General features: G+C 62.6%; 1 protein-coding gene across 1 annotated transcript; it reads right to left on the bottom strand.

Annotated features, from left to right (window-relative positions):
* Positions 1-372: 372 nt before the first annotated feature.
* Positions 373-21,468, bottom strand: ARHGAP44 (Rho GTPase activating protein 44). The gene is made up of 21 exons (XM_058817180.1): positions 21,416-21,468; positions 12,413-12,452; positions 11,947-12,051; positions 11,770-11,846; positions 11,577-11,688; positions 11,256-11,332; positions 10,469-10,586; positions 9,817-9,885; positions 9,656-9,737; positions 8,998-9,125; positions 8,506-8,617; positions 7,945-8,026; positions 7,550-7,630; positions 7,354-7,467; positions 6,818-6,909; positions 6,434-6,614; positions 5,422-5,439; positions 4,888-5,109; positions 2,919-2,986; positions 2,545-2,832; positions 373-1,259 (listed from the first exon to the last, which is right to left on the bottom strand). The coding sequence occupies exons 1-21, from the start codon at positions 21,466-21,468 to the stop codon at positions 1,114-1,116; spliced, it is 2,265 nt and encodes a 754-aa protein (XP_058673163.1). The 3' UTR covers positions 373-1,113.
* Between the last annotated feature and the right edge of the window lie 1,460 nt (positions 21,469-22,928).

The following is a 22,928-nucleotide window of genomic DNA, read 5'->3' as shown; positions in this document are numbered from 1 at the left end:
CCCCGATTCCTGCAGCCAGCTTTTGTACGGGGCTCTGCCCCACCGCCGGCGGTTTCTATTAAAGACACGTGAAACAAACCCAGTGTCCATCCCAGAGGAAAAGGGCTCTGAGTCCCTTAGGGCTGGTCCTGGTCCTGCAGTGGGGATCAGCCCGGGATCAGGGGTCACTCCGGCTGGACCCTGCCATGTGCGGTGGCTGTTTCTGGGGGAGGGGGACCCTGCCCCATCCCATGGCACCAGACCCGTAAAGTTCCCTATAAAACACCAAACCACCATTTTATCCCCCAAACGCTCTCCACCTCCCAGTCCTCCCCCCAAGGCGGGGGCAGGAAGGAAGGGCCAGCGCCGCCGGGCGGTTCTCAGCGAGTGGCACACGGATTTATTGGATTTATTGATTGCTTTGGGGTGCTGGTGCCCCCCGGTGCCCACCTGGGGCGGGGGGCACGGCGCGAGCGGGGCGGGGGCGAAGCGCTGCCATTTCCATCCTCCCTCTCGCCCCGGCCGGGCGGGAATGGCTCCACATAAAACAAATCTCTCTATAGTTTCTCTCTCTCTATACAAATATAGAATATATATATATCTCTGCCGATATATATATATACAGCTCTTCTCTCTCTGGAAAGGATAAAGGTTAATTTGTCTGTGCATGCACGACCAAAGCCACCAAGCCCCGGGGACAGCGGGTGCCGAGGGACATGCGCCTCCCCCGCCAGCACCCCGAGAGCCGGGGGGGCACATCCTGCATCCCCGGGTTATTGCTGGTCAGGTCCCATCCTGCTCCCAAACAAGCAGGGGGGGAAGAAGCCGAAGAAAGGAAATGCCACTGCAAAGCGCCGGCGAGCTCCTTGTCACCTGGCCAGCACCCAGTGGCACCCGCCTCGGGGCATGGGGGACGTGGTGGCACCGCCCCAGGGTCGTGGGTGCTGCGGGGCAGGGGGGCAGGCACCCGGTTCCAAGGCAAAGTCTGGATAAGGCGAACAAAAATGAAATAAAGAACGGCGGCCGCCCCCAAACCGGGCGCTTTGCCACCCAAAATGGCCCCGTGGCCCTGGGTGCCGGTGGCCGGGGCTGGCCCTGGGTGCCGCACGGATGAGCTTGGGGACAGGGACACTGTCATAGGGCTGTGCTCTCCGATTCCTCCTCCTCCTGCCGCGGGGTCAGGCTCGGCCCCGAGAGTCTCTGAGCTGCCTCGGGCGGGTCCCGGCACAGGGCGGCGTCCGGGGACACGTGGAGGGAGGGGACCTCAAAACGGAGCAGACCTGCGGGAGGGCACAGAGATGGGGACACCCACCGGGCTGGCACCGTGTCACTGTCACCACCGGGGGTGGCACCACTGCCCTCTGCTCTGTGGATCCCACCCGAGTCAGGGCAGTGACACCAGCTGTCCCCACACACTGCCCGTGTCCCGTGAAGCGCAGGTGACACCACTGTCTCCACACACTGCCCGTGTCCCCTGAAGCCCTGTCCCACTGAGGGCAGGTGACACCAGCTATCCCCACACACTGCCCATGTCGCACCGAGCGCAGGTGACACCTCTGTCCCCTCTCCCAGGTGACCCGCAGGGTGAGGCTGCACGTGTGAAGTGACAGGGTGACCATAGCCACAGCAGGCAGTGTCACCGTGTCCCTTGCTGAGAGCAGAGCAACCCCCTCAGACAGAAGAAGCACCTCTGCCACCCCTGCCCAGCTCAAGGACGTTGCTCAGGGACATTGCCCAGGGACATTATACAAGGGACATTTCTTAGGGACATTGCCCAGGGATGTTGCCCAGGGATATTTCTCAGGGATGTGGCTCAGGGATCTTGTCCCACAATGGCACAGGGGAGCTGCACCTGAGCCAGGGGTGCTGCCAGGTGTGATGTCAGGGCTGCATCCATGCCAGGGTGCCCTGCCAGGACCACAGCAATGCGTTGGCAGAGCCACACCGGTGCCAGTGCCACCCAAAGGCAGGTGGCAGCCCCTGGGGACAGAGTGACCACTCCCTCTCTGCCACTCGTGCCTGCCCACCCCTCACAGGCAGGGCAGGCACGCGGGGACAGAGCCCTGAGTCCTGCCAGACCGCACAGAAGGGACACTGGGACACTCCCCCGGCCTCTGTGTCCTCTGTAGTCCCCAATGCCACCTGCACTTCCCAAGCACGCCCCTGGCTGTCCCCTGCAGCAGCGCAGGGACCCCGGGGGACACGGCACCACCAGGGCCCAGGGAGAGCAATAGGGACAGCAGCACAGCTGCGGGGATGCCACATTCCTGGTGACACTGCCACCTCCCAGGGGACACTGCCAGCTTCCCGATGCCTTGGCACCTCCCTGGGCTCATCACCACCGTCTTGGGGACAGTTCTGCCTTTCCAGGGACATTGTCACCTTCCTGGGGAACACCGCCACCTTCCCGGGCACATTTTTGCCTTTCCAGTTCCACCTCTGCGGGGAGGGTGCCACCTCCCAGGGGACACGCCCACCTTCCAGGGCACACTGCTGCCTCCTCAGGGCCACCGTCCCCGTGCCGGGGGTCTCTGCCCCCCTCCCGGGACCCTCCCCCGGGGTTACCTGTGATGGCGCCGTCCCCGGGCGCCGCGCTGTCCGTGCGGGGCGGCTCCGGGGGCTGGGGGGGCGCGGGGGCGGCCGGGGGCGGCTGCGGCGGGGGGGGCAGCGCGGGGCGCGGCCGCGCCTTGGGGGCGGCCCGGGCGCGGGGGGCGGCGGCGGCGGCGGGGGACGGCAGCAGCGGGGGCGGCCCCGCGCCCGGGGGGGCTCCGGGGGGGCCGTACGGGGACGGGGTGCTGGGGGGCGTCGGGGACAGGCTGGCCGGGGACGGGATGGGCGCCAGCTTCTTGGCCCCTGCGGGACAGACACGGCGACAGCGGCGGGTCAGGGCCGCGCCACCGCGGGCACCCCCCGGTCCCCCCGGCCCGGTCCGGTCCTACCTTTGCGCAGCGAGTGCGGGCTCTGCTCGGGGGGCGGCCCCGGGGACAGCTCCGGGGGCCTGAAAGTGCTGGGGCGGGCACGGGGCACGGAACGGGCACGGGGGAGAGACAGAACGGGAAAGAACAGCCAAAAGACAGATGGACAGAAAACGGGGGAAGAAAAGAGAAAAAAACCTCGCGAAATGGGAAAAAGGAAAGAGGGAAAGGGAGAGAAAAGCGGGAAAAAAAAGAAATGGAAGAAAAAGGAAGAAAAAGGGGGGGAAAAAACACAAAAAAAGGAAGAAGGAAAGGAAAGGAAAGGAAAGGAAAGGAAAGGAAAGGAAAGGAAAGGAAAGGAAAGGAAAGGAAAGGAAAGGAAAGGAAAGGAAAGGAAAGGAAAGAAAGGAAAGGAAAGGAAAGGAAAGGAAAGGAAAGGAAAGGAAAGGAAAGGAAAGGAAAGGAAAGGAAAGGAAAGGAAAGGAAAGGAAAGGTTTCAAGCATATAAAGGCAAAGAATAAAAAGTAAAAGTAAAGTTAAAAAATTAAATAAAATATAAATAATGAAAAGTAGAATTAAACAATGGAAAACAAAGATTAAACATTGGAAATAAAATTAAAACCAGAAAATACAAGAGCATTAAATGATAAAGTTAAGCAGGAAAATTAACAAAGTAAAGAAAACTCAAAAATCATGAAAATATTATTAAAAAATAAAACAAAAATAAAACAAAAAATCAATAAAAGGAAAACGCAAAAGATGAGCCATACGAATAAAACAGAAAATTGAAAACAAACAGTGGAAGAACAAGAAGAAGAAGAAGAAGAGGGAGAGCCATGAGCTCCTTCCCGCACCCAGCACTCCGCACCCGCTGTCCCCCTCCCGCCCCCCGGGTTCCTCAGCCCCCGGCGCTTGTGTCCCCTCCCCACCAGACCCAGGGTCCCCCCGGGCGGCGGTGACACCCCCAGCCCCCCCAGCCCCCCCAGGGCCCCACGGTTACCTCGGGGGGCCGGGTCCGGCGGCGGGGGCGGGCGGGCGGCTGCCCCGGGGCAGGGGGGGGCGCGGGGTGCAGGCAGAGCCGCGGGGCCGGGCTGGGACAGGGCCAGGGGGACAGGGGGGCACAGGGCCACGGGGACAGCGGGGGACAGCGCAGGGAGCAGAGCGGGGCGGGCGCGGGGGGGCTGCGGCCACAGCCCGGCCCCAGCGGCGGCGCCCAGGGTGGACAGCGTGCCCGGGGGCTCGGGGAGTCCCCAAGCCGGGGGTCCCCGGGGCCGCCGCTGCGCCAGGCGGCTGCTGGGTCAGCCCTGCTGCAAAGGTACAGAAGCACCATAAAAACTGGCAGAAGTGACACCAAAGCGAGGGGAAATTCGTCAAAGAGCAGAAACCTTGGTGGGCGCGGGCAGCGGCGCGGGAGCCCTCGTGGTGCCGAGTGCCCGCGCTCGTCCCACGGCACGACCCTCCCGGGGCTGCCCCTCCCCAGGTGTGAGCACCCCGGCCCAGCTCTGCTTCACTTTTGGGGCAGAAAAGTGCGATTTAGGAGCTTTCTCCCATGTGGACTGTGCAGATTGAACTCGGGCTCAGACCCTGGGCACACGAAGGTCTCAGAGGGCTCTGGGTTCCCCAAGGGATTTCTCTGCACCTTCCTGCAGCAACTCCAGCCCGAATTCCACTAGAGCCCAGTGACACCCGGGCAAGGGGCCCTCAGGAATATGCCTGAAGGCAGCATGGTTCTCATGGGAGTGGCAGGGTGGAGTTGTGCTGGTGGCTGTGGGGATACTGAGCATCCTGTCCTGCTGCCTCGGGACTCTGCTCCTCGCTGGGCATGCTGTGCTGTCCTGCTGTCCTGCTGCCCTGGGTCTCTGCTCCTCTCCGGGGATGCAGAGCACCCTCCCCTGCTGAGGTTGTTTCTTGCTGTTTCCTGCTGGCCTCACTCATGGGGACGGTGCCCGGCTCGGGGACAGGAGGAGCTGCCACTGTCCTCAGGTGTCCTTACCTTGTCCGCTCGGCTGCCGGGGGGAAGCCAAAGCTGGTGGGAGGTGGAGAGGGCACTGCTGAAATCTCCGGGGGCTGCTCGGGAATGGGCGAGTGGGGCGTGGGGGGCAGCTCGGCGGGCGGCGCCGGGGGCTGCGCGGCCGGGGGCGCCGAGCTCGCCTTGCGCCCTGCGGAGGTGCCGCGGCGAGCCACCCACGACGTGTCCATCACCCTGACGCCCATGCTGGGGACACAGACACGGGGGTCAGCACCTGCCTGGTGGGAGGGCACGGTCAGCACACCCCCGCCACTCCTTTGGGATCCCTAAAAACACTTCTTCCACCGGGAAACTGCTGGGAATGAAACTACAGGGCAATGGGGCAGGGGGGGGCAGAGTGGGATGGGTTTGTGTCACCCCCAGCAACCTCTCCCTTCCCTGAGAATCAGCACCCACCAGCACCCTCCCAGCACTCATCCAGCACCCTCCCAGCACCCTCCCAGCACCCTCCCAGCTCCCTGCCAGCACCCTGCCAGCAGCCTGCAGAGGATATGGTACCTTTGGATTTTCCTAAGGCTGCATGGGCAGAAACAAACGATTATTATTGTGAAAACCCTCTAAAACTGCAGAGTGCACAGGGACTGAGGTCACTGCCGGGCAAAGGGGCTGTGAGGCCGAGGGGCTGTGAGAGAGGGGGGCTGAGCAGGGACCAGGCTGTGCCAGTGGTGGGACAGCTGGGGGTACCCCCTGGAAATGGAGACATTTTGGGATGGGCAGAGTGCTGGGGTGTTTTCTGGAGCCCACTCAACTCTTTGAGGTCCCTGTGAGGTGTGATGGAGGGGGGACATGCACAGGCTGGGAATGGGCAGCTTTCCCCTGGAGCAAATGCTGCAGGCCTTGAGGACAGCAGGACACCTGTCTCTGCCATGGAACAGCCCCAGTGTCACCCCATGTGCCACCCCACTCCCATCTGCAGTGGGCTGGAGACAAGCATGGAGCCCTGGGTTCACCTGAGCCCCCCCAAGAGCCTGGCATGGAAATCAGGGGGTTCCTGCACCCTGGGACCACCCAACCTCCACCAGCTCAGTGCCACCCACCCCAAAGTGATGCTGAGCATCCTCCCCTGCTGCCCCTGGGGTGGTGTCAGAGCTGCCCCATCCTGTCCCCAGTGTCCCTACCCATCCTTCTTGCACAACCCCAGCGTCCTGCTGTCTGTCCTACCCGTCCTTGCAGAACTCCAGCATCCTGCTGTCTGTCCTACCCGTCCTTGCAGAACTCCAGCATCATTCTGTTTGTCCTACCCGTCCTTCTTGCAGAACCCCAGCATCATGCTGTCTGTCCTACCTAACCTCAGTGTCCTTCTGTCTGTCCTACCCGTCCTTCCTGCAGAACCCCAGTGTCCTGCTGTCTGTCCTACCCGTCCTTGCAGAACTCCAGCATCATTCTGTCTGTCCTACCCGTCCTTTTTGCAGAACCCCAGCATCATGCTGTCTGTGCTACACAACCCCAGTGTCCTGCTGTCTGTCCTACCCATCCTTGCAGAACCCCAGTGTCCTGCTGTCTGTCCTACCCATCCTTCTTGCAGAACTCCAGCATCATGTTGTCCGTGGCCACGCTGAGCGGGCGCCGCGCTGTCTCGTGCTGCCGGCGCTCGCCGTGCTCCATGTCGGGCGAGGGCATGGAGCTGTAGTTGGCGTTGTGGTTCACGTGCAGGGGGCTGCCGTAGTTCCCCGTCACGTTGAACTCGATCTCTGGGGGGCACAGAGGATGGTGGGAGGGGCATGCTTAGGGAGGGGAGGGACTGGGGGTGCTGCCACTGCAGGGATGGGCTCGGTGCTGTGCCAGAGCCCTGCCTGAGCTCCAGCAGCAGAGGGGGCTGGCAAACCAAACCTGGGGGCTCTGAGCCTCTCCCCAGGAGTGCCAGGAGGGCCAGCTGTGCCCAGGCACGCCCTACCTCCCGGGAAGAACCAGTCTGCGTGCTGGATGAGCGGCTCGATGATGCCCACGATCTGCAGCGACAGCGTCGTCATCATCTCCGTCATGTTCCTGGGGGGGTGGGGCAGCAGCTCAGCAATCCCCCCAGGCCAGCAGTGTTCCCAGCAGTGTTCCCAGCAGGATCCCCAGCAGTTTTCCCAGTAGGATTCCCAGCGGGATCTGCCCCTCAGCCCTCCCCCAGCAGTTTTCCCAGCAGGATTCCCAGCAGGATCCTCAGCAATTTTCCCAGCAGGATTCCCAGCAGGATTCCCAGCAGGACTCCCAGCAGGATTCCCAGCAGGATTCCCAGCAGGATCTGCCCCTCAGACCTCCCCCAGCAGTTTTCCCAGCAGGGCTCCCAGAAGGGCTCCCAGTGGGATTCCCAGCAGGATTCCCAGCAGGATTCTCAGCAGGATTCCCAGCAGGATTCCCAGCAGGATTCTCAGCAGGATTCCCAGCAGGATTCCCAGCAGGATTCTCAGCAGGACTTGCCCCCATCCCTCCCCCAGCACTCACCCCTCGGCCTGTGGCCACAGCAGGTTGGGTCCCAGCACAATGGCCACATTGCTCGGGGTCATTTTGTTGATATCCTGGTACTCGGTCAGCTTGGCCAGGAATTTAATCACGTACCTGGAGAGCAGATCCCAAAGGGATCAGTGCATGGGCCTCACCCCCTGTGTCCACTCCGCGTGTCCTTCTGGCCCAGGCTCACCTGATGTTGTTGTAGTTGGCTTTGGGCAGCTTCTCGCAGGCGTTCCAGAGAGCCTGCAGCCGTTTCTCCTGCTCTGGGATGCTGCAGGGAGGGGAGAGGGTGTTATCCCCCATCCCCACCCTGCCCTGGGGCTGAGGACCCTGCCAGCCCCACCCCTGGCGACCCTGTGAGACCCCCAGGCTGCCACCAACATTATGGAAGTAAATAAAGTCCCAAAACCTGTCCCAAGGAGAAAGAATCCCTTTGGATTTCCTCTCAGCACTTCATGGCTCTCAGAGCCCAGAGGAAAGATCCCAAATGCTGTGAACTGTGCCAGGAAAAGCCCAGAGCATCCCTGGGGACCCAGGCTGTCCCTGCCCATGCCACTGAGGAATGGGGGGACAGCCCAGACTCACTTGGAGGCCTGGATCCACTCCTCGTACAGCTCGAAGGTCATCAGGGGCTCAGGCAGCTCCCGCAGGTAGGACTTGAGGGCTCCTGTGGCACACAGGGGACACAGCATTGGCACTGCAGGTGGCACTGGCTGTTGGGCACCAAGTGGTTTTCCTCCTGGGCATTTGGACCCACGTCCCCCCAGCCTTCCCTCCACCACCCCCTGAGCACCCCCTGAGCACCCACTGGTGTCCCCATCTTGGAGCAGCCCGTGGCACCCCCAACCCAGTGCCCACCTTGCCACCCTGCAGCCCCTCTGAGCACCTTCCCTCTGCATGGCAGCACCTCTCTGGGGCAGCCACTGTCCTAGTTTGTGTCACCTGCCTGCTCACTGAGCGGACACCCTGGCCCATTAGACAGGCCATTAATTAATGACAAGATTAATTGAACAAAATCAGAGCCAGCGTCAACCCCTGGACGGCACCACTGGTTCCTGGTCTCCAGCTGGACTTGGTGCCACCAATCCCCCTCTGGGTACCCTTGGGGGGTGCCTGGAGGGGTCCCCCCACCCCGAGGAGCCCCACCTGCGATGGCATGGGGGTCAGCTGAGTACTCCTGCACGTCCACCACGCAGCAGTCCAGGGCAGCCTTGAGCTTCTTCAGCTTGGAGGCCGAGGGAGCCACTCGGAAGAGACCCTGGCCAGAGGAGAGTGTTGGGGACACCTGTGACCCCGTCCATCGTGCCCAGCAAGGGTTGGACATGGGACCCACCTCCTCCTGCACCCCCAATTCCATCAGGGACCCGTCTCCTCCTGCATGCCCCTTCCCACAGGGACCCACCTCCTCCTGCATCTCCCAAACCCAGCAGCACACACCTCCTCCTGCATCCCCATCCCAGCAGCACCCACCTCCTCCTGCATCCCCATCCCAGCAGTGCCCACCTCCTCCTTCATGTCACATTCCAGCAGCACCCACCTCCTCCTGCATCTCCCAAACCCAGCAGCACCCACCTCCTCCTGCATCCCCATCCCAGCAGTGCCCACCTCCTCCTGCATCCCCATCCCAGCAGTGCCCACCTCCTCCTGCATGCCACATTCCAGCAGCATGGTGACACAGGCCTCCACGGGGAAGGCGATCTCCCTCCCGCTGACAGCCAGGTGCTCCTCCAGGGGCTTCCCAAAGGAGGGCTTCTCCACCCACGCCTCTGTGATGGGCAGAGGGGGCAGAGGAGAGGGAGGGTGGTGCCAGATCCAGCAGCCCCTCCCCAAAAGGCCCTTGGGGTGGGATGGGGATGGGGATGGGGATGGAGATGGAGATGGGGATGGGATGGGGATGGGATAATGGAATAATGGGATAATGGGATAATGGGATAATGGGATAATGGGATGGGGATGGGGATGGGATGGGATGGGATGGGATGGGATGGGGATGGGGATGGGGATGGGGATGGGGATGGGGATGGGATGGGATGGGATGGGATGGGGATGGGGATGGGGATGGGGATGGGGATGGGATGGGATGGGATGGGATGGGATGGGATGGGATGGGATGGGATGGGATGGGGATGGGGATGGGGATGGGATGGGGATGGGGATGGGGAAGGGGATGGGATCCCCTCCCAGCTCTGGGGCAGGTGGGATGCAGGCAGGACAAGCAAAGGGAGGGTGCTCAGCTGTCCCTGTACAGTCACAGCCCCTCGGTGCCACAGGCAGGGACAGACCTGTGGGCACTCACCCTGCTGGGCTTTGATCTGTGGCAGGAAGTTCTGCAGGAGCGCCAGGGATTTGCGGTGGTACTCGGCCTGCACCTCGATCAGCTGTGGGGACACAGCACCAGGGTCACTGTACTGCTGGGACAGGGACAGGGACAGGGACAGCCCGGGGGTTGGCACTTACAGTTTGAAAATAGTTTGCATAGTCGACTTCTTTGGCCACAAAATTGTACATGTCAGCCGAGAGCTGGTCCTGCGGGGCAGAGGTTATGTCACTGTCACTGTCCCTGCCCTGCAGCCCTGGTGCCACCAGCAGGGCCCTTCCCCAGCCACCAGCAGGGAGCAGCTCGGTCCAGCGGGAGCCAGGGTGGCACAGGGTTAAGGCTGGTGTGGCAGGGGAGCTCAGGGGAGCTCAGGGGAGCTCAGCTCCCCCACTGCAGCCTGAGCAGGGCCCAGCTCCCCCCAAAGTGCACAAAGAGGGGAGATTGGACTCCCTGTTATGCCAGGAAAGGGGGGAAAGTCCCTCTGAGTGCTTGAAAATGGCAGAAATCAATGACCCAGCACAGAGAAGGTGGAGAAATGTCTCTGCCAAGGTTGGATGGACCCAGTGCTGAGCTCTGCCAGGGAATGGGAGCCCCTCCAGCTCCAGGATGTGGAGGATGGGGATGGAGCAGTGGGGATGTCCTGCCTGGCTGGGGAGCATCACCCCCAGCCTCTGAGGTGTGTTTGGGGCCCAGAAGAGAGGCAGCACAGGCAGGGGAAGGAAGGTGCAGAGTGGGCTGAGAGGAGAGGCTGCAGCTTTCCCGCAGACCCCTCGGCCAGGGGCAGCCCCCTACCCTGCAGATCTCCACTCTGTTGGCCGCCTCCTCCATCTCCTCCCTGAGAGCGTCGGCTTTGGCCCCCGAGGGCTGCAGGTTGCTGGCCAGACCCGAGGACTTCACCGACTGCTGCCACCTGTGGGAGGGACAGCGACAGTCGGGGCCTGACCATGTCCCAGGGCCCTGCAGGGTCATCACGGTCCCCAGGGCTGAGCAGCACGGAGACAATCCCAGTCCAGCTGGGACTGAGCCCCACTCCCAACCCCAGCCCCACAGCACTGCACACAGCAGGGAGGGAATTCCCTTCAGCAGGATAAGGAGACACATCCAGGCGGGAAGAGAGGAGAAAGGCATGGGAGAGCCTAGGCATGATGCTGGGGACTGTGGACAGCTCTCAGATCTCTCCCAGGACACTCTGGAGTGAGTGTTTGGACGACTCAGGGGTGCCATGGGATAATCCTGAGTCATCCCTACTCCTCTCGGTGTCACTGCAGGGACAGGAGCACCCAGCTCTGCATCAGAACTCACCAAGACAAGGTAAAAAGTACAAAATAACCCTTTCTGCCAGAAAAAAAAAAATACACTTCTGCTGCAGAGAACAGGCAAGGAAAAGGAATCCATGGGTTCTGCAGACAGGAGCAGAAATGGTGGCTCCTTGCAGAGCTGGGCTCAAGCCCCCAGAGGCACAGCCAGGGCTCCCTGTCCCAGGGGAGCTGCGGTGCCAGGGCTCGGGAGCTGCTCTCCTGGAGCCACCCATGCCTTGGCAAGGTTTATTTCTCATAAAACCCTTGAAGGCACTTCTTACCTCGTCCTGGAGGAGTCCATGTCCAGCACGAGCTTGGCCAAGTGCTTCCTCTGCTTTTGGATATTTGGGATTTCCACCTGTGGCAGCACAAGGGAACAGGAGGAGGTGACAGCCCTGGAGAGGTGTCCAGGGCTGGGTGGGTGAGGATGCACCTCCCTAATATCACATCCTCAGGGACAGGGCGGGCACCCCAGGCTCACCTCAGCCAGCACAAAGAACACCCCAAGACTCACAGCTCACCTCAGCCAGCACAAAGGGCACCCCAGGGTCCCCAGGCTCACCTCAGCCAGCACAAAGGGCACTCCAGAACCCACAGCTCACCTCAGCCAGCACGAAGAGCGGCTCGATGACGTCCCGCTCCACCTGCAGCTCAAAGTGGATCAGCTCCTGTGCCAGCTTGTCCTCAGCCTCCCCACACAGCCGCAGCATCTTCCTGCAGGGACAGGCATGGCTGGGGACACTCCCAGCACATCCCAGGGCAGTGCAGACCCATTGCAGCCCCAGCCCCCCTTACCCCAGCAGGGAGTCATCCCCCAGCACGGCCGATCCCTCCATCAGACACTGCGCCAGCGTCGTCAGCGGCAGCTTCTTCTGCAGAGAGAGACGGGCTGTGTTCCCCCTGGATACCCCAGATTCTTGGATCCCCCCAGTTCCCCATGTCCCCCAGACCCCTGGATCCTGCTGCCCTAACCGAGCGCTTGTCGGCGTCCAGGCCCTGCTGGCCCTGCAGACAGGCCGTCAGCTTCTTGTGGGTGCTGTGGGACACCTGCTTCACCAGCTCCAGCCGCTTCTCCACCTGTGGGAGTGACAGAGCCCATCACTGGGGATCCCATCACCGGGGATCCCATCACCCAGGGATCCCATCACTGGGGATCCCATCACCCGGGGATCATCATCCTCCAGGGATTCCATCATCCAGGATCCCATCACCCGGGGATTCCATCATCCAGGATCCCATCACTGGAGTATCCCATCACCCATTACCAGGGAACCCATAACCCCAGGATCGCATCACCCCAGAATCCCGTCACTTGAGATCCCACCCCTGGAGTGGCTGGGATGCTGTGGCACCACCAGGGAGCTGCTGATGAGTGCAGCCCCCCGAGAGGTGCCCAGGCTCCCATGGACACCCCGGGATGGCTCCGAGGGAGCCTCACCTGCAGCAGATCCTCGCTCAACACCTCGGTCTTCTCGGCTCTGCAGGACAAAAGAGGACAGGAGTCATTGGTGAAGGGTGTGGGACACACAGCAGCACCCCCTGCACACCACGGAGCCCGGGATGTGCTTTTCCTCTGGGATGCAGGGGGGATTCAAGGCTCTCTGCTCCCACCAGCCATGCCTCATCCCCTAAGGAAGGAAATGATGGAGCATCTCGACGGTCACTGCCAGGCACCACACCACTCCAGGGCCTGCTGCCCATCTCTGCCTTGTTTTCCCGCTATTGCCAGGAAAGCAGGGATGCAGATTCCCAGAAGGAAGCGGGCAGTGCTCCCAGAGAGGCGCTGTGGCTGCGGCTCCCCGGGCTCCCCGCATGGCTGAGCCTCCTTGCACGGGGGCAGCCATGGGATGGGAGACGGCAGCTGCTGCCCGGGCCCTGCCAGACCCTTTGCTGCTCACTGCAGACGGATTTACCGCTCCAGAGCCGCTGCCTTCCCGAGGGAGCAGCGCTGGGATGCAGGAGACACAAACCCGCCGTCCTCGGCCCCTGGACCCGCAGCAACCAGAGCCCGGGGCCCTGCACCACAGCTGCTCAGGCTCAGTTAAACCATCACATCCGGATCATTTGTTCTTTTTCCCAGGGTTTTTAACAACTTCAGTGCATCCTTTCACTTGGAAAAACGAGCTCTGTCAGTTTGAGCTGGGGCAGAGCTGTCACTCAGCCAATCGGTCCCTAAAGGTTCCTCAGGGGACAGAGAGAGTTTGGTGCTGCCATCCTGCAAACAGCACCTTCATTTCCTGAGCCTGGGCCCTTCCTGCCCTCCGAGCTGGATTCTCAGCTTGGAGACAGGGAAATGTTGGAGCAGTGGAAATAAGGAGCAAACACAGAGAAAGGGTCAGACAGTGAGCACAACATGGGAGTGGCTCACACACAAGTCCATCTCAGCCAAAGCCTTGCAAAAAGCGCAAATCACAAAATCATAGAGTGGTTTGGGTTGGAAGGGACCTTAAAGTCCATCCAGTGCCACACCTGCCATGGCAAGGACTTGTCCCACTGTCCCAGGGACACCTCCCACTGTCCCAGGCTGCTCCAGCCCCAGTGTCCAGCCTGGCCTTGGGCACTGCAGGGATCCAGGGGCAGCCCCAGCTGCTCTGGGCACCTGTGCCAGGGCTGCCCAAATCAACTGCATTAAATCTGCCTTGGCCATGAAAGATGTCCCAGCACCTGATTTAAGGTGGTTTAAAAATAAATTAAATTAAATTGAATCCTGTTTATGTTAATTTTAAAGATTAGTTGTTGAAATGAACAGATTAGATCCTCTCTAAGGAGCACTGCCCACCTGGGAGCAAGAGCTGAGCAGCTTCTCCTCCTCCTCTGGGAATCACCTTCACTTTCATTTAGACAGGATTGGAAGTGACACAGAATTAGCACAAACAGGGAAAAAAGCAGCAAATATCCACGGGCACAGCCACACGTCTGTCCCAGCTTGGGATATTTTTAGCCTCCTGAAGGAGTGGGAGGTGGCAGGGAGTGAGGCACCACTGGCACGTCCCCGCTGCTCACTCCCCAGGAATCACTTCCTCACTTGAGCAGAAGAAGGGATTTTTTTCCTGTTCTCTCCTCTCCCAGGCAGGAGGTGGGTGGGATTTGCACATCCCAGGTCCCATGGGCAGCTCTCTCTCCCAGCAGCCACATCCCAGCCCAGGCTATGCCCTGAGGTGTGTTTGGGCAGCAGAAAACAACATTTCAAAGAGAATAACAAAAACATGGCCTTGATGTGTTTTAAAGGACATCCTCAGTGTGAGAAACCCCCGTGGAGAGCATCCCCTGTGCCAGCCCTGCACAGACAGCCCTGCTCCCTGCCAGGGAGGAACTGGGCTTTGAAGAGGGGGAACAGCCAGGCTGCAGCATTTTATGGATTGGGATAAGTAAAGGGGCTCTAATCAATCCCATTCAAGGATGGGTGATGGTCCCTCTGCCTCCCAAGAGAGAGGGCAGGGACCCCCCAGTTTCCCTGTCTGGTCCCTAATTCCCCAAAACTTCGTTCCATATGAGTTACAATCATCCTGAAGGAGCACCCCTTGGGGACGCAGCCAGCATCCCCAACTCCCAACTTTTCCTCTTTCCTTTTGGCAAATAAAATCCTGCTCCTCCCCCTCCACCCGAGCCATTTTTCCCAGCACAACCCCGGGCCCTGTCCCTGCAGGCAGCTGGGAAAAGGGACAGTGACCATGGGGAGCCAAAGCCCACGAGAGGAGACACAGCCATGGCATGCTTGGGCTTTGCTGCTGCACAAGTTCACTGCTGCCAGCAGAAATCAACCCCAATCAAGCAAATTCTGTTGATTCCCAAATAAATACATGAGTTTTCAAAGCCTTGGCCTGGGGAGGTGCAGCAGAGCTGCTGCTTCCCTGGAGCATCTCCTGGTGCCAGCCAACTCTCCTGGCTGGATCACCCAGCACTGTCCCCTGCCACCGTCCCACTCTGGTGCCTCAGCCACCCACAACAGGGAGCTGCCGGCCTTGGATTTGACCCTGAGCCTGCAGAACTCCAAGGATTTCATGGCAATTAATCCCTGAAAGATAAAGCATTACCCCTGGTGTGGGGACAGCAGGAGCAGGGATGAATCTGCAGCAGGGGAAGGGATGAACCATCTCCATTGTCAGAGCATGTCCATGGTGCCCCACAAAGCCCCTCACCTCCATCTCCTGCCCAAACACCCCTCTGGCCCTCGCTGCAGCCTGCCCAGAAATATTTAATCACTATTTAATTATCAGTGCTCATTCCCTGATTTCTCCTTGCTTTAGCCTAAAAATAGCTCCACCGGTGGAGAGGAGGCACAAACACCCAGCCGAGGCAGTGCCGTGCTGATTCCCGGGGCTGGGTGTGTCCCATATCCCGCCTGGACACAGGGACAGGCCTGGCTCCATCCCCTCCTGTCCCACATGGACACAGGGACAGGCCTGGCTCCATCCCCTCCTGTCCCACATGGACACAGGGACAGACCCAGCTCCATCCCCTCCTGTCCCACATGGACACAGGGACAGGCCTGGCTCCATCCCCGGCTCCATCCCCTCCTGTCCCACATGGACACAGGGACAGGCCTGGCTCCATCCCCGGCTCCATCCCCTCCTGTCCCACATGGACACAGGGACAGGCCTGGCTCCATCCCCGGCTCCATCCCCTCCTGTCCCACATGGACACAGGGACAGGCCTGGCTCCATCCCCGGCTCCATCCCCTCCTGTCCCACATGGACACAGGGACAGGCCTGGCTCCATCCCCTCCTGTCCCACATCCCACATCCCACATGGACACAGGGACAGGCCCGGCTCCATCCCCTCCTGTCCCCTCCTGTCCCACATGGACATAGGGACAGGCCCGGCTCCATCCCCAGCTCCATCCCCTCCTGTCCCACATGGACACAGGGACAGGCCCGGCTCCATCCCCTCCTGTCCCACATGGACACAGGGACAGGCCCGGCTCCATCCCCTCCTGTCCCACATGGACACAGGGATAGGCCTGGCTCCATCCCCTCCTGTCCCACATGGACACAGGGACAGGCCTGGCTCCATCCCCTCCTGTCCCCTCCTGTCCCACATGGACACAGGGACAGGCCCGGCTCCATCCCCAGCTCCATCCCCTCCTGTCCCACATGGACACAGGGACAGGCCTGGCTCCATCCCCAGCTCCCTCCCCTCCTGTCCCACATCCCAGACATGAGGACAGGCCCAGCTCCATCCCCTCCGGCGAGAACATTCCAGGTGCTGGAGTCCCCAGAACCCAGAGGGGAGGCTGGGCAGTGAGGTTCATCCCCAGCCCCTGGGGAAAGCACTGGGCATCCTCTGCATTTGCCAGAGGGAGGAGGGAGCCCTCCCTTGGTGTCAGCACCAGCCCTGGAAGCGCCGGGCTCCGCATCCACGCTGGATCTGCCCCAAGGCCGCGCTGTCCCCATCTTCTGCCGCCACCTGAGCTCTCGTGGCCACTGCTTCCCTGGGGACACAGATCCCGGCTCAACCCGGCACCCGCCGAGCCCCGGCAGAGCCACGGGTTTTTCCCAATGTCTTTTCAGCAGGCAAGAAGCAAAACATCAAATATTGATATCCTCAAATCGCTGCTCAGCTTCCCTGGGAAACGACTCTGACTGCAACATCCAGCGTGATGCGGGGACGCGGCCCAGCTGGCGCTTCTCGGGTGCGGGTGACATGGTGCAACAGCCTGGGGACACAGTGGGGGGATCACAGCCCCGTGATCACAGCCCGGGGGCACAGCTGAGGGACACAGCCCGGGCACACAGCCTGGGGGACAGAACCTGGTGATCACAGCTTGGGGACAGAGCCTGGTGATCACAGCCCGGGGGCACAGCCTGGGGGACAGAGCCTGGTGATCACAGCCCGGGGGCACAGCCCGGGGGCACAGCCCGGGGACACAGCCTGGGGGCACAGCCTGGTGATCACAGCCCAGGGACACAGCCCGGTGATCACAGCCCAGTGATTCACAGCCCGGGGGGCACAGCTTGGAGGGCACAGCCGGTGATCACAGCCTGGGGGGCACAGCTTGGGGACACAGCCTGGGGACACAGCCCGGGGATTACAGCCCGGGGGGCACAGCCTGGGGACACAGCCTGGGCGACACAGCCTGGGGGACAGAGCCCGAGGGGCACAGCCCGAGGGGCACAGCCCGGTGATCACAGCCCGGGGGCACAGCCCGGGAATCACAGCTTGGAGGGCACAGCCGGTGATCACAGCCAGGGGACACAGCCCGGGTACACAGCCCGGTGATCACAGCCCAGTGATTCACAGCCCGGGGGGCACAGCTTGGGGACACAGCCTAGGGACACAGCCTGGGGACACAGCCTGGGGACACAGCCCGGTGATCACAGCCCGGGGGCACAGCCCGGGGAGCGCTGCCCACCCGGGGCCAGGGCTGGCTCTGCCAGGCTGCAGCAGCAGCAGGAGCAGGCAGGGAGGGCTGCAGCTGCTTCCCTCCATCCTGCCCACAGCTGTGCAAAGCGAGGGAAGCAAAGCAAAATGGGAGACAGAGTCTGCAAGGCAGAAAAGCCTCCTGTCCTCATTTCCCGCTGCCTTCCCGCGGCCAGCTCGGTGCTTTGGCACGGGATGCTCGGGGCCCTCTGCTCCCGGCGCTTCCCTCCCTAGGGCCGCATCCCCAGCTCGCTTCCATCCCGATTTAGCAGCCCTGGAGGAGCCCCTGCAGGGCGCAGAGCCCTGAGGCAGCTGGAGCAGGGACAGAACCCTCAGCCCGCTCGCTCCATGAATATTCCAGGCTGCCAGCGCTGTCTCTTTGCGAGGAGGATAAAAATATCCCCGGGGCTGCCGGGATCCGCCGGCTCCGGAGCCGAAAGCCCCGGGGGTTCTGCTGGCAGCAGTCATGGGCACCCCGAGGTGCAGATGGGGAGCCCGGCTATTTACAGGGCGCTGTTCCCTCCCGCAAACCCCGCTGGGAAAATCCCAGGCGGTGCTTTTATTCCCTCTGCCCTTATTCCGTGCAAGCAGGAAATGTCCTTCCTTCTTGCCGGGCATTCCTGCAGCACCAGGAATAAACCCGCGGTGTTTAAAGGCTTTGTCTGGAGGCGCGGCCGTCCTGGGGCTTGGAGAAGCATCTCCCTGTGAGCCAGCGAGGTGACATCCAGCCCCAAAGGCCACCACTGCCCCCGGGATGGGGGACACAGCATGAGATGCTCAGAAAAGTCGAAGAGGAAAAACCCAACCCCTCCGAGCTTCCGCCACCATTCCCGGTGAGCGGCATCCCCTCGGTGCCGCTGGGGAGCCCAAAGTGCCACCCTGCATGTGCTCGATTTAATCCCCATGGGAAAAAATCCCCAGGGAGCCCATCCTGGGAAATTCCCAGGGCTGCTGGAGTGACTGAGGTGACATCCTGGTGCCACTGTCCTGATGGGACGGACAAACACAAATAGAGGTAAAAGCACTTTGCAGAAAACATCCTCAGAATGATCTACAGCCACTCTTTGGCTTCTCCTCCTTTTTCCACTTCACGGAGATAAATATCCCTGCCCCTCACAGACTGGCACAGGAATTCTTCCCAAGGTTGGGTACCAGGTCTGGGCTGGGCTGAGCATCCCCAGTTCTTTCTGTCAAGTGAAATGACAAAAAAATCCACCCAAACCCAAAGTAAATTAAATAAATAAATACAAAACAAAATACAGTAAAATAAACGCCATGCTCAGGGCCCAGCAGAGGTTCCAGTCTCCCCCTCCAGCTCCTGTGGAGCTGCAGCTCTCCCCAGTGGGAACAGGGGCTCCATGCTGGCTCCCAGCATCCAAGTGGAGCCGGGACACGGAGCAGCGAGTCCTGGAACAGCCTCCCCCTGGCGCTCGCCACCGGAGGCACTGCCGGGCTCCCGGCGCTCCCGCACCACGGTCCCACAGCACGATCCCAGCGCCACATTCCCTGTGCCACATTCCCAGTGCCACGTTCCCTGTGCCACATTCCCTGTGCCACACTCTCAGTGCCACGTTCCCTGTGCCACGCTCCCTGTGCCACATTCCCTGTGCCACACTCCCAGTGCCACGTTCCCTGTGCCACGTTCCCTCTGCCACATTCCCTGTGCCACACTCCCAGTGCCACGTTCCCTGTGCCACATTCCCTGTGCCACATTCCCAGTGCCACATTCCCAGTGCCACGTTCCCTGTGCCACATTCCCTGTGCCACACTCTCAGTGCCACGTTCCCTGTGCCACGCTCCCTGTGCCACATTCCCAGTGCCACGTTCCCTGTGCCACATTCCCTGTGCCACACTCCCAGTGCCACGTTCCCTGTGCCACATTACCTGTGCCACATTCCCAGTGCCACATTCCCTGTGCCACATTCCCGCTCCACATTCCCACTGTACATTCCCACACTGCACCTGCATGGTGCTCCCACACCACTCCCATGCCTGCACTCCCTTCAGACCCTGGAGCTCCCGAGCTGCACTCCCTGCCCGGCACTGCTCTACCTGCCCGGCACTGCTGCACCTGCCTGCACTGCTGCACCTGCCTGCACTGCTGCACCTGCCTGGCACTGCTGCACCTGCCCGGCACTGCTGCACCTGCCTGCACTGCTGTACCTGCCCGGCACTGCTGCACCTGCCCCGTGCTCCCTGCCCGGCACTCCCGCACCTCCCGGCACTGCTGTACCTGCCTGCACTGCTGCACCTGCCTGCACTGCTGTACCTGCCTGCACTGCTGCACCTGCCTGCACTCCCGTACCTGCCTGCACTGCTGCACCTGCCTGGCACTCCCGTACCTGCCTGCACTGCTGCACCTGCCTGCACTGCTGCACCTGCCTGCACTGCTGTACCTGCCTGCACTGCTGTACCTGCCTGCACTGCTGTACCTGCCTGCACTGCTGCACCTGCCTGCACTCCCGTACCTGCCTGCACTGCTGCACCTGCCTGGCACTCCCGTACCTGCCTGCACTGCTGCACCTGCCTGCACTGCTGCACCTGCCTGCACTGCTGTACCTGCCTGCACTGCTGTACCTGCCTGCACTGCTGTACCTGCCTGCACTGCTGCACCTGCCTGCACTCCCGTACCTGCCTGCACTGCTGCACCTGCCTGGCACTCCCGTACCTGCCTGCACTGCTGCACCTGCCTGCACTGCTGCACCTGCCTGCACTGCTGTACCTGCCTGCACTGCTGTACCTGCCTGCACTCCCGTACCTGCCTGCACTGCTGTACCTGCCTGGCACTCCCGCACCTGCCCCGTGCTCCCTGCCCGGCACTGCTGTACCTGCCCACATTCCTGCACCTCCCGGCACTCCCGCAGCCGCTGCCAGCCGGGCCGTGGCTGCTCAGGGCCGCGGGGCAGCGCCGCCGGTGTCGGGGGCACACGGGGGCACGGGCGGTGCCAGCCGGAGCCCTGGCGATGCCGCGGGGCTACGGAGCCACCGCTCCAGCTGTGCCAGTGCCCCAGTGCCGCCACGGGAAGGGAAATAAATAAATCCTCTTCCCGCCCCCCCGCCCTCCGGTACAAAATCTCCAGGAATTACACAACAGCCACTGCCAAACCCAGGCCTGGCCATGCATGGCACACACGGCATTCCCGTGGGCATTCCTGTGGGCATTCCCGTGGGCACGGCTCCGGCTCCAGAGCCCCAGAGTGCTCCCAGCCCCTCGGCCAGCAGGGCCATCCTGGGGTGCTGGGCGGGCAGGGCAGTGGGGCACCCCACAGCATCGGAGCTGTGTCCCCACAGCCCTGGGACAGATGGGATGGCAGGACAGGGGGACAGGCAGGGAGCAGTGGGTAAAGGGGACAAGGAGTGGGGCAGGGCAGGTGTAGGCGGGCAGGCAGGGGTTAACTGGCAGGGAATGGGCAAGAAGGATGTAAGGGGTGGGTACGGGGGCAGTGGGGCAGGCAGAGAACAGACAAAGGGACAAGCAGAGGGGCAGGGAGCAGGGCCAGGGCAGGGAGTGGGGCACAGTGAGGACAGAGGGTGTCGGACAGGGAGCAGGGCAAGGGGCACACAGGGAGCAGGAGGGCTGTGGGGCAGGCAGGGAGCAGGTAGGGAGTGGGATTGGGGCCAGTGGGGCAAGCAGGACCCAGGCACGCAGCAGGAGCAGTGGGGCAGGCAGTGCGGCAGTGGCACAGGTAGAGCATCAGGGCACTGGGGCAGGAAGGGAGGAGGGGCAAGCAGGGAGTGGGATGAGTGTGGGTGGGATGAGGGCAGTGAGGCTGCCAGAGAGCAGACAGGGAGTAGGAACAGTGGGGCAGGCAGCGAGGGGGCAGAATCAGGGCACTGGGGCAGGCAGGACGCGGGGAGGGGGCAGAATCAGGGCACTGGGGCAGGCAGGACACATGGGATCGGGGCGGTGGGGCCGGCACGGAGCGGGCAGGGAGCTGGGAACGGGCAGATGCGGGTGCGGCGGGGCGGGCGGGAGCAGGCAGGGCGCGGGATGGGACTGTGGGCAGGGCTGGGTCCGTCCCCATCCCATCCCATCCCCATCCCATTCCATGGATCCCATCCCATCCCATCCCGTCCCCACCTGCCCACGGTCTGGTTGGCGAGCTGGCGCATGCGGTTGAATTGCTTCTTCATGGTGGCGGCGGTGCGGGCGGGCAGCGGGGCCGGGGGCAGCGGGCCGCCCCTCCCGCATCCCCGCCCGGCGCCGAGCCGGGCCGGGCCGAGCCGAGCCGAGCCGGGCCGAGCGGGCCCCGCCGCCCCTGCGCCTCTCCGCGCCTCCGCCTGCGCTCCGCGCCCCCCGCGCCGCCCCGCACCGCCCCCGGCCGCGGCGGACATGGGAAATGTAGTCCGGGGCCGCCCGCCCCGCCGGGCTCTCCGGGCCGGGGGAGGGTCTCGGAGCGAGCCCGGAGCCGGGCATCCCCCACGGCACCCCTCGACTTCCCCCCGGCATCCCTGGGCGTGGCCCGGCATCCCCCCCGGCATCCCTCAGCCTCCCCCGACATGGCCTCGGCCTCACCTGGCGTGGCCCCGGCATCCCCCTGGCACGCCCAGCGTCACCTGGCATCCCCTCGGGTCCCGTGACGCGGCCCCAGCGCCGCTCCAGCATCCCCCGCATCCGCCCGACATCACCTCGGTGTCCCTCGGCACGGCCCCGCATCCCCGGCATCCCCCGGCGTGTCCTGGGGCAGCTCCCCGAGCTCCCGCAGCCCTTGCAGCCCCCGGCATGTCCGGGCATCTCCTCGGACAGCCCTTGCAGCCCCCGCTCCCACCCCGCACCCCCATCCCCGCTGTCCCAGGCCCTGGGGCTCGCACCCCCGGCACTGGGGCAGGTTTGGAGAGCCCGGACAGAGCAGCCCGGGAGCCCCGGGCAGGGCAGCGGGAGCCGGTCACAGCCGGGACACCCCTCTGCACAGGGATGGGGCTGACGGAGCCGGGCTCCTGCGGCAGGAACCCGAAGCCTCTGCTGATGCCCAGTGTGGGCCCTTCCCTCCCTGGGACGGTGCCCAGGGGGCCCTTCCCTCCCTGGGATGCTGCTGCTGCTCCACACGCTCTCTCAGGATCTGGGAATGTTTGAGAGCCAGGCACTCCTGGCATCTCTCCTGGCACCAGCTGCTGCAGGCTCAGCACTCCTCTCCCCGATTTTCCATTCTAAATTGCACCATGACTGCGGGATGGAAAAGGCAGATATTTTATGGTGTCCGGGGGTGGGAAGAGAGTTCTGGCTGCTTTGAAGAGGGACGGGGAGCAGCACAGCTCGGAGCCGTGGTTCCCAGCGCCACATTCCCTGTGCCACATTCCCAGTGCCACGTTCCCTGTGCCACATTCCCTGTGCCACACTCCCAGTGCCACGTTCCCTGTGCCACATTCCCTGTGCCACACTCCCAGTGCCACGTTCCCTGTGCCACATTCCCTGTGCCACACTCCCAGTGCCACGTTCCCTGTGCCACATTCCCAGTGCCACACTCCCAGTGCCACATTCCCAGTGCCACATTCCCTGTGCCACATTCCCAGTGCCACATTCCCTGTGCCACACTCCCAGTGCCACATTCCCAGTGCCACATTCCCTGTGCCACATTCCCAGTGCCACATTCCCT

This window comes from Ammospiza caudacuta, chromosome 19 (assembly GCF_027887145.1).
Source record: "Ammospiza caudacuta isolate bAmmCau1 chromosome 19, bAmmCau1.pri, whole genome shotgun sequence".
Classification (NCBI taxonomy): domain Eukaryota; kingdom Metazoa; phylum Chordata; class Aves; order Passeriformes; family Passerellidae; genus Ammospiza; species Ammospiza caudacuta.
This window is presented reverse-complemented; position numbering and strand designations above follow the sequence as displayed.

Excerpts from the sequence above, each read along its gene's own strand:
- ARHGAP44 (XM_058817180.1), bottom strand. The coding sequence starts at position 21,468 with ATGAAGAAGCAATTCAACCGCATGCGCCAGCTCGCCAACCAGACCGTG. Across the intron at positions 11,333-11,576 it reads CGCTCTTCGTGCTGGCTGAG|GTGGAAATCCCAAATATCCA; the intron begins GTGAGCTGTGGG and ends GTGCTGCCACAG. Across the intron at positions 9,738-9,816 it reads ATGCAAACTATTTTCAAACT|CTGATCGAGGTGCAGGCCGA; the intron begins GTAAGTGCCAAC and ends GTGTCCCCACAG.